Source organism: Bombus pyrosoma, linkage group LG14 (genome assembly GCF_014825855.1).
Source record: "Bombus pyrosoma isolate SC7728 linkage group LG14, ASM1482585v1, whole genome shotgun sequence".
NCBI lineage: Eukaryota > Metazoa > Arthropoda > Insecta > Hymenoptera > Apidae > Bombus > Bombus pyrosoma.
Window position 1 is genome coordinate 5,010,704 of NC_057783.1, and position 18,381 is coordinate 5,029,084.

General features: G+C 37.8%; 1 protein-coding gene across 3 annotated transcripts in view; it reads right to left on the reverse strand.

The window, feature by feature from the left end:
* The window catches only part of LOC122574592, a 37,090-nt gene extending 18,911 nt beyond the window's left edge, over nt 1–18,179 (reverse strand). The window contains exon 1 of one of the 3 annotated variants that reach the window (XM_043742317.1): nt 17,105–17,317. In XM_043742317.1, coding sequence (XP_043598252.1) covers nt 17,105–17,272 — 168 coding nt within the window. In that variant the 5' untranslated portion in view covers nt 17,273–17,317. Of the gene's footprint in view, nt 1–17,104; nt 17,318–17,374 lie in introns of those variants that run through there. The other 2 variants (XM_043742316.1, XM_043742315.1) reach the window with 2 other exon arrangements.
* Nucleotides 18,180–18,381: the final 202 nt, after the last annotated feature.

Consider the following 18,381-nt stretch of genomic DNA (forward strand, 5'->3'; position numbering starts at 1 on the left):
ACTGAATACGTAAATTCTATATAATATAGAATTTCAAACGAGGCAGTAGTTCTTAAAAATATCGATAATTTTTTAACAATTGTTCAATTCTATATAATGTTTTATTTTATATACAAGTAATAAAAATAGCTGTTAGTGTGTACGTTCGAAACGTGTTGACCCAGTCCAATATATTTTCAGGAAGGTACTTTGCCTTGATGACTAAGGATAGCCATATTGTGCTAACAAAATTGGCGAAGGTTATCAGTAGAAAGGAAAAGTCATTTGGTGCCAACGATGCAACATAGTAACCCACTACTGTCGACTATTTTCTCCTTTATTGTCCGGTTTCTCTGGGTCACTGGGTATGAACGCGTTTTCCCAGATACGCGCACCCTCGTTGTGTTCGCAATAAATTTCCCAAATTTAGGGTCCAAGGTCAGCCATAAAGTGGTCACTCGGTAACTGAAAAATAGCTTCCTGAAAATTTTCAAGGACAAAAACGGAAAGAAATAAAACTTGAACCGTTCGACCATAGCCCTATTTAGAAATTGTCGAATATTCATTTTCAAGCAATTCCAAGCTTTCCGACATTTTTTTTTTTTTTTTTTGGTGGACATTCGAATCACAGTCTCTGGTCATTGAATTAAACCCACGAGGAAAGTTTTCAATTTTCTGCTAGGTTGTCTGTATATAAAACGATCGATGTTTAATTATTTCAACTTCACTGAATCTTAAACACAATGAAAGGAAATTCGTATATGTAGGCATTGAATCAATATCACATATGAAAGAGAAAATTCTCGGCTGTAAAATAATGTCTGATGATATACGTGCAAAGATAAAAAACATTTATTGAAAAAAGGAAAGGAAGATTGGAAAATTCACATAATATACTCGAATATTTTATTATATGCAAAATTATATAGACATTAATGGACCAACCCCAATGCTCGACGAACTGGATAATTTGCTGTCTAAGGTATACAGTAAAACATACGATATTGTAATGTTGGAATGTTTCATATTTCGCGTGCGGGAGCGTTATCTCGTTATTGCAGAAAACGAATTACGATAATTTAAGACACTCGCGGAAATGCTCGATATACGTCGTTAGATCGTTACGATCGAAGAAGTATAAACATGACTGTGATTGCGTAATACATGCACGAACTGACTACCGATGTAATAAAGAGAAATCAGAATTAATCATTACAGTATATAAGTACAACTGATTTTATCACGTTGTTTGGATTACATTTGGAAGAAACGAATTCTTCCATTTTTGTATAATTAATGTAATTTATTAGAATGAATTAATACATTCGGGAGAAGATGTGACTGGGTTCAATTTTAATTAGCGTTCGTTCAATTTCAAGCAAATTAATTTCAACGAGCAAGGCATTCGTATGTAAAATAATATTACAACAGCAAAGTATTAAAGTTTTTGTAAATTGATAATAAAAATTCTTAACCTTTGCGGTTATAAGGCGGATTTTACTCGACAAGACGCAGTTAAATTTATGAAATAACGAACGAAAAGGGTTAAAGCTTAGAAGCGTATCTTCTACATTGAAGACGCGAAGAATTTGCAAGATAATTATCCAAGAGGCAGATAAAGGGGTGGTTCCACGCGAAGCATCGTGAAGGGGATCGTTTACGAGGTTCAAAGGCAGCGCAAAAAATTTGATGATGCTCGTCATCGTCTTTTACCAACGAGGTAAAAGATCGTGCACGAAGACCGTGGAATCTCGAGGTGCATGCATTTTAATCGATCCGAGCACGTGATTTTAGGACGTCGAATTACCTGCGCCGTATATAAATCTCCATATGCAAATGTCTCGGTTTTTAATCACACAGATGAACCCTATCGGACTACAAGCGATACAAAGATATTTCTCGAACACGAAAATGAAACTAAAGAAAATGATTCTTCGCGTACGAAAGAAAAGAGGTAAAGAGGGAAAAAGGAGAAACCCATCAAGAAATACAAAAGGAATACAAAGATATTTTTTGAAAAAGGGAACAAATCATTCTTCACGTAGAAAAATGAAAAGAACGGAAAAAGAAAGCATCCCGTCGAATTACCAAAATTACCAGGGATACGCAAATGTTTTTGGAAAACGAGAATGAAAATAATTCCTCGCGTAGAAGAAGAGGAAATAAAACGATAAAAAGAAGGATCCCATCAAACTGCGAGGAGCGCAAGACTCTTTCTCGAAAACGACAATAAAAATAAGCGATTCGTCGCGTAGAGAAAAGGAGATAAAAAGGGGTAAAATCTGATTTGCGTGAAAAGCGTATGCAGCGCGTTGCCCGACCAGGAAATGCGATTTCGTCTCCTATAAAGTAGCTTCGAATATGTAAATCCTGGCGATGCGGGAACAACTTCCACGGTCCGTTCAGGCTGCAATTAAAGAGGATTGCTCAATTTATGCGCGATTAAACGCGGACGAGAATCGGATCGATCGTACGCTCTGATACACGTACACACACATACACACCTACTAAAGCCTCTGGTTCATTGTAATTTCAAAAAAGACGAGTCCCTTTGAGAATGCTCGGGACCGAAGGGAAATAAGATATAAAAAAATGTGGAAAAAGGACGACGGAAGAATATTTTCATCCACCAGCTTCGAACGAAGGGGAGATTATTCGCGGAACGAGGGTAATAAACGCCGATCAAGCAGACCGTGGATGAAATAGAAAATGGACGAAAGTAACGCCCATGGAGGCGTTTAAAAAGCAAAACTAGCGAACTTTTGTTTGCGGTGGAAACTGGAAGAAATTTATTTTCTTCGCTCTGAACACGTTTCGTCTCTCTTTATTACACGAGGGTAACAGAACAGTTCTTTGCAATCTCGCAAAGCTCCTTCGCTTTAGTCGCGGCTCTTTGTTAAGAACACAGTTTCTTCGTTTAATTTCAACTGAGTTTAGAGGCAGCTTTGCGGCAAGACCGTGTTAGCAGCTCGGAAGATTAATAGCACATCCGCAATATTGATTCGCAGAGTAAATAAAGCTCCTCTGCAAACTCTGACCCGGTTTTCACTTCAGAGCCCGTAGTTAATTGTGGCCTTGACACGGACAGAGATGCAGCTACATCAGAAATGCGATTTTAAGGAACAAAGAATACGATTGGAGAGGATACGCTCCAGATTCTTCAACTTATTACCACGAATCGACCAAACTATTCCGATTCTTGCGAACGATAATACAACCAGTGGCTTGTGATCTATTTTTAGAAAGGCAGGCAATTTGCATTACTCTGAACTATATTCCATCTCGAGACAAAATGTAGAACGAACCACTTAACTCGATAGAATCTGGAAATCTTGGAAAGTATCTGATTCGATAAAAACACGAATCACGTGAAAGTTAGGTTTAAATATCATGTTGCCGGTTACGTAATTTACTAAATATAGTATTTGCGAGCGAATCTCGTAGGAAACTTTCGCCCGATTATTGCTGCGATTATTACTACGATCGCGCGCGAGAATAAATTGAAATCACGCACCGCGAAATATGTAAGATCGTCGATAAGCACGCGAAAGAAGGCACGTCGCGGTGGTCGAATGTTTTCAAGAGCAACGTTGAAAACTCTCTGCCATATTTCACGCGATAAACCGGCACGTTTTCGCGATGAAACAACGAGACAACAAAAGGGTGAAGAGTAACAAACCGCGGCTCGTTAAATAAAAATCTGAAACGAGGTAGAAAACGAACGTACGGAAAGATAGATTAGCATAGTGGAAAAAGAAAAAGGCTAATAAGCTAACAAGCCGTTGCAGTCGCTCGCTTTTTGCGATACACCATTAGTCACGAGCGTCGATTGATCTTTTCTACATGAGCGAACAGCAATCTCGCGTGTGCCTGTAGTTTTTCTCAATTTCTTAATTGTAGACTCAGGTAATTCCTTAATTAAAGATTCCATTTGAATAACGTCGATAAGTCACAGTCTTCATCTTTTTATGAAGAAGCAGTTTTAATCTTCGGCGTGTTAATATCATGTTATTAAAATTATCCTCTTACAAAAATATCGTTTAAAACTCTTCGTTAAAACTTCGTCAAATTTGCATGTAACAGGTTCTTTTAAGCCGGTTCTTTTTCTACGTATTTTATATTACAATATCCCTTTTTTTTTCTTTTTTTTTTTTTTGGTTATAAAGCGAAAAGAAGCAACAAAACTATGCTTGTTACGTTTCTTCGCATAATTTCCAATTTTTTATCAATATCAAGATTGTTGACAATTCAAAATTATCTTTTATGTATTGTAGTCATGTTGAACGTTTAAAAAGTTAATTAATGGACTGATATTAAATTATCTTTTAGGAAACATTTTGAATTTATCGTCTAATTCTGAAAGATTTTACATCTTCGAACTTATCCTATCATTTCCCTGTTTTGTACTGAAATACTTCTCTTTAGTCATCTAGTGATATTAGAGTTAAAAAATCGACAAAAATATATATCGTAAACGTAAATGCGTAAATGTCCTTATCGTAAATTATCCCCTATTATCTTCGATAGTAATTTCGTTGGTGTTGCAAAAGCAAATATCCAGGACCATTTTCATGGAACACGCCAAAACATTCAATCTCCGTTTCCACTCTGCTCGTTACGCAGCATGGTTAATTTATCCGTGAAACGTTAATCACAAATTAGCCTCGTTATGGCCAACAACCCCTCGACAGACTTATCAATTTTAAACGCGCATAAATGCCCGATAAACGCGACTAATTTGTCCATAAAATGCTGGCGCAAATTACTTCCGGCCACCTCTCCGCCCGTCATCGATCTAAATTACAAATACAAAAGGAATTTTAATAACGCTCCGGTCGTTCACCCGACGAGCATTAATATAAATTAAACAAATTAACTCGCGTTAATACAACGTGAAATTGGATTGATACTTTCTTCGTTGACGCGAATAAATTGAAAAATTCCTGATAAATATCGCTGGAAAGCTCCAGGTTCGCCAGTTAATAAATTAGCGAGACGGAAACCCTTAACTCTTTATCTTTATTACATTAACGTAACACAATGATTTTATAATTGCAGCGAACTCTTGTTTGCCTTCTTTTACTCTCCTATTTCAATTCTCCGTTCTATTAGGAGCTCAAATTATTGAGAAACTCAAATTATATGTTTGGACGCTGAATTTTATGAAATTTCCTATACATAATAATCTTTACGGTAAAGTACAAAGTCTATTAATTTTCAGCTTTGCAGCTGACATCTCGAGCATTCTTTTAAAATTCTCTATGATTCGTTATAGGAATTAAGTTTTCACTATAGTCAGGTCACTGTAGTGCTAATGATTTAATCGATTAATCGTAAAAGAGCAACGGTTAATTAGGTTCTTTTTATTCAAAATATTCTCTCCTCATTAAAAGTCGATAATAAGTATCAAGTTGTAGATTAATAACTATTCGCACATAGGTCTGTAAGTTTAAACTGTGTGATAAAAAACCAGATAATCTTCGTCTTCGTAATAGACATGTGGTCTAGAGTACAATAAATTACTATTATATTATATTATTATATGTCAAAATGGCGAAAATAAGAAAAATATATATTATAGTAATTCTATATATCTGTTTCGCAATTTTCAAATGGCGATTTAAGGCTTCGATCGTTGAAGGGTTGCGAGCACGCGGGTGTGTGATTTTGATTTTTTATTCACGCGTTTCCGTATCGTTTAATTCTTGTAACTACAATGCTGCCAGGTCGGTGCACTGTCTGCTATCGAAAACCGATATTTTTGCTGGCAAGGTAGCGGAACGATAAGCCGGAAGAGGGGGTGGAAAAATATTGACATGATACAATAAACGATCCTATCGGCGACCACTGTATTTCCTCTTGTTGAATTATCGAATTTTATTCCCTCTGTGTGCTCGTGCTTATATTTGTGCTTACATGCGTGTCTGTATATACAAAGTTCGTCAGGAAAGTAATGAGATCGGTCCTCTAAAAATATTTGTACGTAGAGTGGCTCGTCAGAGTATTTATACGCCCAACATAGAACATTTTTATGAATTTTACTATGTATGCTTTACGAGACACTGTGAAATTTCATTAACGCAATTATATAACGTTACTCGACTGCCACTGATCAAATTTGAAACCAATCTGGAAATATATATAGAAATCATAGAACATCTATCGCGAACGTGTATATATTATAGTAAAAGATTATTAGATCGGTGCATGTTAAACGTTGAATCTAATTAAGAAATGTTTAAACGAATTCGTTAGGAAATTCAACGGAGTTCGCACAGATTCGAAAATCTGATTCTCGTGGAATCATTTATAAAACGCATCGAATTGGAGATTAATAAGAAGCGCAGTGGGAAATCTAATAACATCAATGCGAATTTTTATCTTATCATTTATGAGATTTTTATTATAGAATATATGGATTTTTCATGAAGTACGTACTATATATAGAATCATGAAGATTTAATGTAATATTCAATAAGTTCTTAATGACGTTTCAAGCTTATCTCATCTTCTCAACTGTCCTAACGCTTACGAACACCGATATGCGGGAATCATAATTAAAAGGAATACAAGACGGAAGTAGGAAACGGTCTTCGGCGATGTAGAGAAAAAATACAAATTCATGCGGATTGCGGACTTTGTAAGGCTAATTAAAAAAAGACGTGGAAAATACGTGTACGCGATAATACGAAGACGTGCTGAATTAATCGTTAGATGACTGGATGAAAATATAAATTCATAGAACACTAGGGAAAAAAAGAAAAAGAGGAGATAAAAGCAGGAATTACTGGCTACCATCGGTGTTATTGTAAAGGATTTCCTGCAGAGATAGGGAATTACGAACACGGACGAAAATTCCCCTTAACACGTTGTCCGCCACCGGTGGTCATCGATAACCCACGTTAAATTATACAGACCGATGAAGATAAAATAAATGTCTTAGGCTTCAAAATTACTAGCAATATGAACGACACAGATTTCACGCAACGAGATAGTAGCGAAGCACGCGCTTCCAAGAACTTAGATTTTAGATAATGTCGAGAGGAAAAAGCAGCGAATGCAATACGACATCTTGAAAAAGCTAAACGTTACGACGTAGTATTTTATTTTATTTATTACTATTTATTAAATCTACTGTCTATCGGCTTTCAATGACCTCCGGATTCCACTTTACCGTCGTACATCATCTTTACGCCATACACCGGTACTATTTTTCTTTTGTACTTCCAGATGGCCGTTATGGCGCAGTATTTGTAATATATTTCAATCTATTGCGGTTGCCAGGGTGCGAAAATATATAATAATATATAACGATAAAATTGGCACGATAGCCAACGTGTTAAACGATGAAATACGAATGCGCGCGTAAAATGGAACAGAACATCGTAACGCAACGTAGAATCGCTATTTGGGACTGATAATCGACTAATTGATGGAAATAAAGGCTCGAAACGTGTTTCCCTTATAGTCGTATAATTCGCTTATAACGTTTTTATGCGCTGCCCGTTTTATTGAAACGCAGTTATCGGCAGGTAGCAATATCGAATATCGATACTCTTACGCGGCGCGGATGTGCAAGGTGGCCATAAAAAGGCGAACAAAACGCGGAGGTTCGGCTCGTAAACGATATATTCATACATCGTAAATATGATACCGATACGGGCCGTCCGCGTTTTGCATGTTATAAATCGATTTTACACCGAGAACCGATAAAACGGGACGCTTAACAGGATCGTTGTTGTATCTCGAATAATGTACTCTTCACGGTAAGAGAGAAAGTTCACAAAGAGAGAGAGAGAGTGAGAGAGAGGGAGAGCAAGAGAAAATGTTAGGGGTTGGTGAAAGAGGCAGAGAAATCCATTCGACAAATAGCCGGCTTTATACGGCAGCAATTTAAAAAAAAAAGAAAAAAAAAGAGAAAGAAGAAGAGAAGGGCATTTATCGTAAAAATTTGCAGGTTTGTTGTACATCGAGCAAACTGAAACTCTGGTCGAATGGAGGTTTTATTTGACCTCGATTAAATTTAAAGGATATCTCAAATTTAGGAATTTGGTTTGCTTAACTTTTTGCGGTTCGAGCAACATTTGACATTACAACGCAATTTGTTCTCGATAAAATAAGGTGTATTTTTATATTATTGTAAGTAATTACATATCTACTTAGAAGCCAGGTCTCACATATCAAAATTATGACATTAGGATGGTCAAGGTAACAAATTCATAATTTTTCGTAGAATTTCCTGAAAAAATTAGAAAAAATTCATAGAAGTGACTACGCGTACAATACTTTTCTTCTCGCGTTATGTATCTTTCCTATATATTTTTTTCTTAAATCATCTTTCGTCTACATCAGGATATTTTTAATACAAATTTTATGCCTTTCGCTTATTTTAAGAAGGTTCACTTATTTAACATTAAATAATTCTTACCGAACTGTACGAAAAACATTGCTTAAAAAATTACAATTAAATTAAAATTAAAATTAAATGCAATTTTTGAAATGGTCTCTTTGTATTTAAGAAAGAGCAAATGGAATTAAAAGCGGTGAAAGATAGCCGTAGTACTCGGATTGAATTCACGAGACAATTCCGTGATGGAACAGAGAGCAAAGTTCAAAGGGATACTCGCGCCGTGTAAAAAGGTGGAAAGTTTTCGATCGCGAAATAAGATTCCATTTGAAATTTAGATTCCACGTCGTATCCAGGGAACCGTTAACGATTCTCAGAAAGAGAAAAGACGAAGGGGAACGTCACTAGACTTCCTTGAAATTGTAAAATATTTTACAAATTGTAACGAACCTGGACGATTTACGCAATTGATTCTAACTTGACAATTTCGACGATCTTACTAATTAACGATAGAGGTTGGACAATACACCCTATTGTTTGCAAGTGTTTGATCGCTTTAGTGGATTTACAATAACAATAATATATACATTTTATCAAAATGTACGAATTAATAACAAATTAGTAATTAAAGACAGTTTAGTTTATTTTCTTATAGAGTCAGTGGATCATAAATTTCAGTTGTTCCTAATTTGTAATTCTAATTTGTAATTGTCTCAGTTTATTGATATTACTAGTTAGTAAATTATTATACAAGAGATCACGACTGAAGTGTCCTTTAAAGTATCGTAAAAGAATGAAACGGGATTGAAATTCCAAACGAAATCGATTTTCAAAGCCAATGGAAATCAATTCATCCAATAGCTACGTTTCCACCATGAGAGCGGATGAAACGCTGGTAAAGAAACATTATTGCCCAGAGCCAGGCGCATTTAGACAATTTCTATCCCGATATCGGAAAAGAACGGTCCCGTTGCAAAGGAGACACTGGGAAAATTCGAATCGATCCAACAGTCGGAGGCATTGTGACTTTAGTTAAACTTCCAACTACGTGGAAAACCGCAATCTAACCAAAGATCGACATCGTGTATATATAGGGTGGGCCAGGAATCGTGATACAATCGGCGAGAGGGCGATCCTACGTGAAAAAATGTCAAAAATATAAAATAAAATTTGCTCGTTCGAAACGGTTCATTCTCGAGAAGATGGAATTAAAAAATTTGCTTTTTTCCATACCTAGAACTCACAGCAGAAGAACATCGTGCGTGTAATTATATAAACTCGAAACATTATCACACGTTTCATGTTTTACAGAGGCACAACTTTAAAATGCAATATCTTATCGATCGATTTTATATTACCAATTTACCTCTTCTTATTCGATCTTGGTATTAAACGTCGTATATCCTGATATTTATGAACATCTCAAAAATATTTTTGTCATAACATTAGAACACCAATTTGTTACAAAATTTCATAAATGCAACAGCTGTTTCTAGAATTGTGTTTCTTTATCTTTGCATCTAGCCTTCTGTCCAGTTACGTAAATATAATTAAAGTACTTCTTTCTAGCTTAGAACAAATTCGATCGAACAACGTCGAAATTACAAAATCAACAAATACTTACAACACGGTATATTTTTACCAATAGTCTTCGTACACTGATCTTGATACGTGAATTCGATTTCGTCGAAAATGAAGCACCGTGTGAATTTTTATTTCACGTTTTCTGCGTATTTTTTTACATAGAGAAAGATTGTACTGCGATTACTGGGACACTCTGTATAACTATATCTAGCCGGAAGAGAGAAGTTCAAAGAGCAGAGTGCGCGGCGGAAAGTAATATCTGGCAGCGCGAACTTACGCCGCAGCGGGCGTGTAATCGCGCTTTATATCTTATCAGGATTCTGATGCGACGGTGAATTATGTAATTGCAACGCGCTTTTTCCCTTCCGCCGTCGCGGACAAGCTCTTTTTGAACGTTGAAAACGTCCACGACGAAGAAAATGTTTCCCCTCCCCCCCTTTGACGCTCGCTCAAGGCTTGATATAGAAAAATTGTGGATAAAAAGCTCCCCGCTGGAAATTGCAGAATGGTGGACCAACCGCGACGACGTCGACGAGGACGACGCCGACGACGACGAGGAAGAAAATACACGTCGACCTGACTATCTTTTTTTTTCTCCCTCCCCCTCTCTCTCTCTCTCCCTCTTCCACCCCTTGACGAAAGGGTGAGTTTGGAGAAGATTGGAAGCGCTGAATGTTTCCAGGCGAAATGAGGTTTTAATTAGCGCGACCCCGTATCACGATGTTGCTCGAGGTAATCCAAAGATCCAACGAAAAGAAGAAAAGAATATCATCGCTCGCTCTGGGATTTAAATTTCCTCGCGATTTTGTCCCGTGTAATTTAACCGGGCGCAATTGTTTCGTACGAAGCGAGATAGGATAATCCTGGCATTAATTCCGCGAAAAAGTCTTCCCGCGAGCGAACGACGAAGAGGGTGGAATTTATCTCGTACACGGAGAGGGCTTATTTTGGGTAAAATGGAACAAAAAGAAATGCATTAGTTGTACTTGTTTGGCTCTAAATGAAATTTGCGCAGAAATCTATAAAGACGTAGAGACGGCTCGTGTTTGTAGGTATCGAGACACCGACAGGTTTCATACGAGATGTGAGTCTAATTTGTTCATTACCGAAGGAACGATCAATCGAAAAGGATGTTGTATTTGTAAAGAGGAAAAGCTTGTTGAAGCTATTGGACTATTGGAAGAATTAATAATATAATCAGTTACTGTAATTAATCGAAAGACGCGGTGGATATAGACAGGAAAGATTTATTAGTTATTATATCTATTGAAAGATGACAACATTTTGGCTAGGAATTGCTGGAAATTGATAAAGAAACGTCGCCCGTTCCTTCCGCTAGATTGTTTGGATCGTAACGCGATTAAAACGTAGTTAGTTAGGTTAATTGAATTGCTAATTAGAACGATGAGGCGTTTTCGAACTTTGTCACTCGCGACAACACTTGCATAATTTCTTACGTCAAATTGCGTTTGTTTGGTAATAATTGCCAACAGCGAGGAATAAGGTCTAAGTAAAAATAACAGATTCATAAAGTCTCAACTTGTCCTTGTACATCTTCGAAGATGATAATGAAGCGGTCATGAACAACGTCTAGTTTCCCATACATTCTTTAAAGAGTCGATGGTAATTCGACGATGAAATTGAAGAATTCGGCCAAGTGAAGTTAATTTGGCTTCCGGAAAACTCAACCGAGACCTCGTCTCTATTCTTTTCTCTAATCAAAACCAGCGTAGCAACGTTAATCATCTCGTAGCATCCGCGTCTCGGAAATAACTGGCAGCGAATTATTTAGCAATCCGTAGCACTCTAACAGGCCCGCGTGATTCCCATCGACTTTAATTAAAATTTCGTCTGGAGTAACGAGCTTCGCCACACTGTGAATCGCAGCACGGGGCAAGTTTCGTACAGAAGTGGAACGTTTTGGAAGCGGACAGGACGCGTTTCGAGCGACGGTGAACAGGAGAGAATTTCGAGGGAAACAGTTCTCTTGGCGGAGAGGGAGAGGGAGAGAGAGAGAGAGAGAGCGAGTAGCTTCGGGCAGAGGACGATTATTAAACGCACGAAATTACTGTTAATACAGTCGACGCGAATGCATCGACTTTAATTGGTATGCGCCGAGTACCATTAACGTTTTAATTAGCGGCGGACAAGCCCGATACACGTCGACCGACATTTCCTTTCGGCGTTCGCGATCGATGCAGTCGCATTACTCGCTAAACGTTAACATTCTATTTATGGAACAAACGCGATTTTCTACCCTTAACATGCAACTATTACGTTATCGAGCAAACAGTCTTGAAAACCGTTCCCAATGCGTGAATCGTAAAATTTTGTTCGCGATATCGGACCATTCGCACGAAAGTACGCAGATAGTACAAATAACGAAGCTAAGAAAATAACTAAATTGGAACGAGGGTTGCTTGTAGGGAACGCTGTAAGAGCAGAAATGAAAGAATTTGAAAGCAATTTTCATTTGTAAATAATTACTAATAATGTTGAAAGATGATGTGCCATGCAATGTAAGTGCCATTGAGCGACAAACATGCCCGAACACATGGACATTAAATATCACCGATTTTGTAACAATTCTTACTTGAAGCAATATAAAATATTCTTTTGAAAAAGAAACGAAAAGAATCATCTTGGAAAAATATATTTTTCGCCCTTTGTACGAGTTATTTAGAAACAAACAGGACTGCTACTTATTACAGTGCTCGCAAATTTAAATGAATGACACATTCAATTTTCTCTACAATTAAGAGGTGGCACACGCAGGCTTTTCTACAGATATTATTTCTTTTATCGATGAACTTCGACTATACTAACGTAAAAATAGAAAATTTTATGACGCGCGTAAATTACTGTACGTATAAAGTTTTATAGTAATGGAAACAAATCAAATTTCGAAAATAATTTTAAGTCGAGGAAGCTTTTTTCCTCTCTCGTAAAACATTCGATGTTTGATATTTACAGTGTTACAGCCTACAAGTCCTCGACTATAAATTAAATTTAAACGAAGATCTTAAATGAAGAGTTTCCTTCAATATTTTCCCCAGTAAATTACTTTGAATATTTTATACATATATTTCCATACTATTTATTCGTATATTTATTCTGTACCCTTTTGTAGCTTTATTATTCTCTACACATACACGTACAGTGAGGGCCAGAAACGCGTATACACGCGCAGACAGCACCACATTTATTCAACAATCTTTTGTACATGTGACATAAATGGAAAATTGAAAAATCCGTAGTCTACGTAACAACTTCCAGAAGGACAAAGTTACAGTACACGAAAATAAAGAAACTCGGGTTCGTGTTTAAAGTGCACCTTATTTGGCGAAATATTTCCTGCCGTCGTCCAAAGTGGCCCCATTTTTTTTCTGTGTTTGCATACTGTTGCATTATTCGCAGGTTCGTTGAGTACTCATGAATAATGATTCGACCGAAACGTTAGAGGGAAGAAATTATTTTTTGTGCCGTGAAGGAGCAGCAACTCGAGCATTCACAAAATACCTTTAAGCGAACGTAGGCGTTCGAAATACGAAACTAAACTTCCTACTTTGCAACTTAACTTTTCCCAATTTTGAAGGAAATCTAACAACTGTCGGGGGAGCAGGTAATACGAAAAAGTATATAAAGCATCTCTGTAGTACAGTGCTTTCTACAATGCTTGTAACTGTAGGTAAAACAATTTTCCACCAAGCTTCTGCTTTTTTTCATTACATTCCGAGATATACGAATTTGCATAAGAATCTGTCCATTACACGTTGCTTAATCTCTGCTCCGGGACTAGATTGTTGTTCCCGACTCGTCTTATCTTTCCACATTCTTCGATTGTTACTCGTGCGAGAATTGTTACTCGGTTTTCAATGGAAGCGATTGTAAACGTTCTACAGGATATTCTATGAGAAGCAAGATTGTGTTACATCGTGATTTGCTACAGCAGAGAGGTTTTGTGGGAAAAAGGAAAGTTACTCGCGTCGTCGCGTTGAAACGTTTTTTCCTTGAACGACGAGTTTTCAGCTGGGTTTTCGTCGGGAAAAAGGGAAGCTGTTTACTGCAACGTTAGAAGTTTTTTAATTGATCCAGTGCTTTCTCGCGTGGCAAGCCACGCTGGAAAGAAGTCGCCGCGAGGTTGAACTTTTTAATTAGTCGCGAGCTTTAAAAATAACGTCGCTTCTCGAACCCACTTTCTTTTTTTTCTACAACGAAACAAGTTGAAAGGAATTAACGGTACACGGTTTTCGTGAAGCAAACGAGAACCGTTTTGCTCCCGTATTTTTCGTGCATTCGATCGCAAATAAACACCACGTACGAAGAATATGCCAAGTGCATTAATATTGATTTTCTGATTTTGATGTTAACGCTTAACGAGTACACAGAACAATTTTAATGTGACAAAATAGAAGATGAAGAGATTCAATTAGGTTGTACGTACGTCTTTTAAGAACGGCTAATAAGACGAAGAAATTTTGCCGAAGCCCAATGTTGTAATTATTAAGACACATTTAATAGAATATTTTAATGCGTTCGAAATATTTCATTACTACGACGAGAATGGCTTGGAAATTTTATTTAGCTTCAAAGCCAAATAAAGAGACAATTTTGCTAGTGTAGGAAAATATGACACGCAACTTATCGTACGTAATTTGTTTTACAGTCTTCATACACATTTTTATATTGCTTTTAAATTTCACCAATACGATCATGACAGTTGAAACTCGTTACTAGACCGGGGATTTTTATGCATTTATGCAAAATCCATTTGCAATCGAAGTTGCAAAAACGTACGAGATGCCTGCAGTAAACGAAGATATATAAAATGTCCAAAGTAGAGTAATAATAAAAGCATTGGTTTTTAACGTGTGAAACGAATCTTTAAGCTGTGTCCATAAAAATATAAATTTTCATAAAAATCCACGGTGTACTCGTTACGGTGCTAATGAAACTTCCAAATATTTCCTGCAACGCACGTAACATATTCCCAAACGCGTTGAAATACCTTCGTGAGCCACTGTATATCCGGCAATCTGGCCAAAGGAAAATTTGTTCCATCTTCGACGAAGTAGAGTCGAGAAAATTGAGAGCAAATTCTATTCCCCTGGGTGGAAGGACGGCGAGAAAGAGTCCAATAAAATGCGCATATAAGGGAAGCTATAGAAAACGGGGACGAGTGTCTGAACATAAAACGAATGCAAATTTACATACGTATGGTGAGGAAGACATGAGAGAACATAACCGATAATGGCACTGGATTCATGATCCCGCGGATACATAGCAAATTTCATGGCACGATGCAGCGAGAAATTAAATCAAATTTCGACTAACTATAGACAAGCTAACTATAGACGGACGAGCTATATACAAATGCCGTAATTTACTCTGACATTTATACGCCAGAACGGGAATTTTTATGCGTTCAAGGAAAATCAAAAGACGCAGAAATATACATAATACGCGGGAAAATATAAATAAAATATCCGGTATTCTTTATATTTTATAAGTTCTTTCAGCTGTATTCATAAAAATATGAATCTCCGATGATAATCCGCTATTCATCATGCATTATACAAAACGGTGTATGTATATTAATCTTCTAATAATCCTTCACAGATGAAGGATTTCTCTTTTGTTAGATTTCTGAGAAATCATAGGTCGAATGTACATAATTACTCGTAATTATTCGACACGATGCAGATTTTATATTTTATTTCATTTGTACTGAAATAATCAAGTAAACGTTTCCTACCATTCTTTACCGAAACAATGAACGTTGGTTTTATCGCAAAGTAATTTTTAAAATGCTTGATATCATTCAAGTGCACACGTCACATTTTATTTGACGTAGCAATACAAATTTAAAAAGCCATTGTTTGTTAATTTGTGTTTGCAACAGTGCACGAAAATGTGCTTAGAAACTGTTGATGTCTTAAGCTGGTGTTTTTCGGGCCATTTTTGAATCGCACTTTCTTATCACTAGATAATTTCTTAAATTTTAGGAAAATACAAAAGGACGCTTATTCGTTAAACGTTGAAACTGCTTTTCTCTCTTGGAACTAAAGAGAGATTGAGACATAAAAAATTCGAGAACCACCAGGTCAGAGTTAAATTTCAATCATTGAAGGAATATTCATCGACTATTCGTTCTTTTCTTTTCTTCTTCTATCCACAATGAATTATCCTCGAAGAGGAAAAAAAAAACAACCAAGGAAATGTTCGCAGAATTTCGTGGAAACCGTCACGAATAAAGAAAAAAGAAGCTACGAATTTTCGTGTAAAATGCAAATAAGCATTCTCGAGGTTTCCACGATGCGGCATTAAACTCCGGATAAAGTAGAAGCACCAGTACAAACGAAATTCTGAAGCGTACAGGCCGAGCTGGAACGCGTTTCCTTTCCGGGACCCCATAAACGGGCCACTACACGGTGCACAAGGTGTTTCTAAATCGTCGCGTTACGTCCACACATTCTCGCGCGAACGTCCCGCGATCTTGGATCATTTTACCTTCTATTTTATATCCAAGACCTCTCGATCGTTATACACAATTTATGTAAGGAACCTTATCTTCTTTTCAACCTTTTCACTCCGGACAAAATCATTTAGTGGCCCGCATACGGATCGAAAGACAGAAATTGATTGGATTAGCGATGTCAAAGAATGATATCGAGTCAAGCCCTCGTGATAATTTAAATAAAACGAGTGATAGCCGAAAAACGCTGTGATTCTACATTTTATTTAGAAAGTCGGTACAATTGAAATTAGAAATCCTATGTCTTGAAAAGTTGTCAAGTATACGTATATTTGACTAATTCCGAATAGGAATGGACCATTGATGGAAGATTATTCTACATGCGAAGACAAGTGGAAAATGTAGAATAAGATCTTTTTATGCCAGGCTTCGATCTCGAGGAAATGGAATTTGAAAATTTGTCAAATAACATGTACCCGGCTATTTCTCGTTCAAACCGACTAGTTCGAACCCGGTTAAACATGTTCAAACTTTGTCTTCTCCGTAACGAAGCTTTAAACGAAAAACTATGTTCGAAATTTCTTCCAGAATTCCATGTATAACTTTTTATCCGAAAATTTGTAAAATGCACGTGTGCCAGGCTAATTCTCGGTTAAACACGTTCGAACGTTGTTTTCTCGAAAACAGGGCCTCAAACGAAAAAGCTTCGTTCTACATACCCGACTTGTTGTCGTATGTAGAACAATCTCCTTGTTAATTTTCCATTCCTGTCCAGTGAGATTAGACAAATGCACGTCCGCTTGGTAACTTTTCAAACTCGATTTCCCCGGAATTGAAACCTCCGAGGCAATTTTGTTATTCCTGATTGTGCTCTTATTTCGTGCCATAGAATCCCTCTAATTTCAATCAGCACAGCACGAGTTCAGGACCATGGTATATACCGAGGGAACCGAAAACGAAACAAGACTGATTTATCAGCTATTACATACCTCGGACAAGGAGTCCTCCATCATATCGCTGGTATCTCTCATGACTCCCAATGGAAACTAGCACCGACAACAATCACTCAACGCCCACGTTTTATCCGTTTCCTCCTCCGGGCCTGTATCTTTCACTGTCTCTGTTATACGTTCCTCTCTTCCTCCTTCTTCTCCTCCACTCTTTCTAATATTCTCAAACTTCTCTAACCGACGAACAAGCAGCGAAAAGACCCGCTGTTTCTGACTTAATTTGTAGAAAAAAAAAGAAAAAAAAAGAAAAAAGGAACACGATCGGTCACAGGAGAGACTCCAAAAAACGCTCTTGTCACGAGCACATTGTGCCGATCGTGTTTTCGGAGCGTGTTCGTTTAAAACGCACGTATAACTTGGTCGTTGGATCGATCGTATCGCAACGTGTCACTTTCCTCCCTCTTTCTCCACTACCTCTCCCTCTCTGTATTGCCCTCTATATGCTCCTCCGTGTTCACCCACTCCGTTTCCCTCGAACGTGTTCTTCTCCCGCGGCAGACACGCACAGCTTCCGTTTTCCAAGTCGATTCGACCGGGCTCCACTTGGAATTAGACGACGAACGAACGGGTCCCGGCGTCGTTGATCTTTTCGAAAAAAAAAAAAAAGGGGGTCGACGATCCGAGCGTGGCGAGCTTGACGAGCTCACGAGTGGATCGCGAGTCGACCCATCGGTGAACGCGGCTTTCGAAACACTGGCGAGCGCTGTCAGGTAAAGCAAGGGAGCAGGTCGACGGACAGCCACCAGGCAGACCTGCCTCCATGACACTGGTCCCGTCTCCCTCTACCCTCGCGCGATCTCTCCCTTGCACCGACTGCTGCTTGCAGCTGCCTTTCCTCCCCTCCGACCGACCATCCCCTCCTTTTCGCTCTCTTCTCTCTCTCTCTTCTCTCTTCTCTCTCTCTCTCTCTCTCTTCTCTCTTTCTTCTCTCTCTTTTCTTCGATGAAACCCTCTTCGTCTTTTCTCTTTTCTCGGCCCCTCCTCCG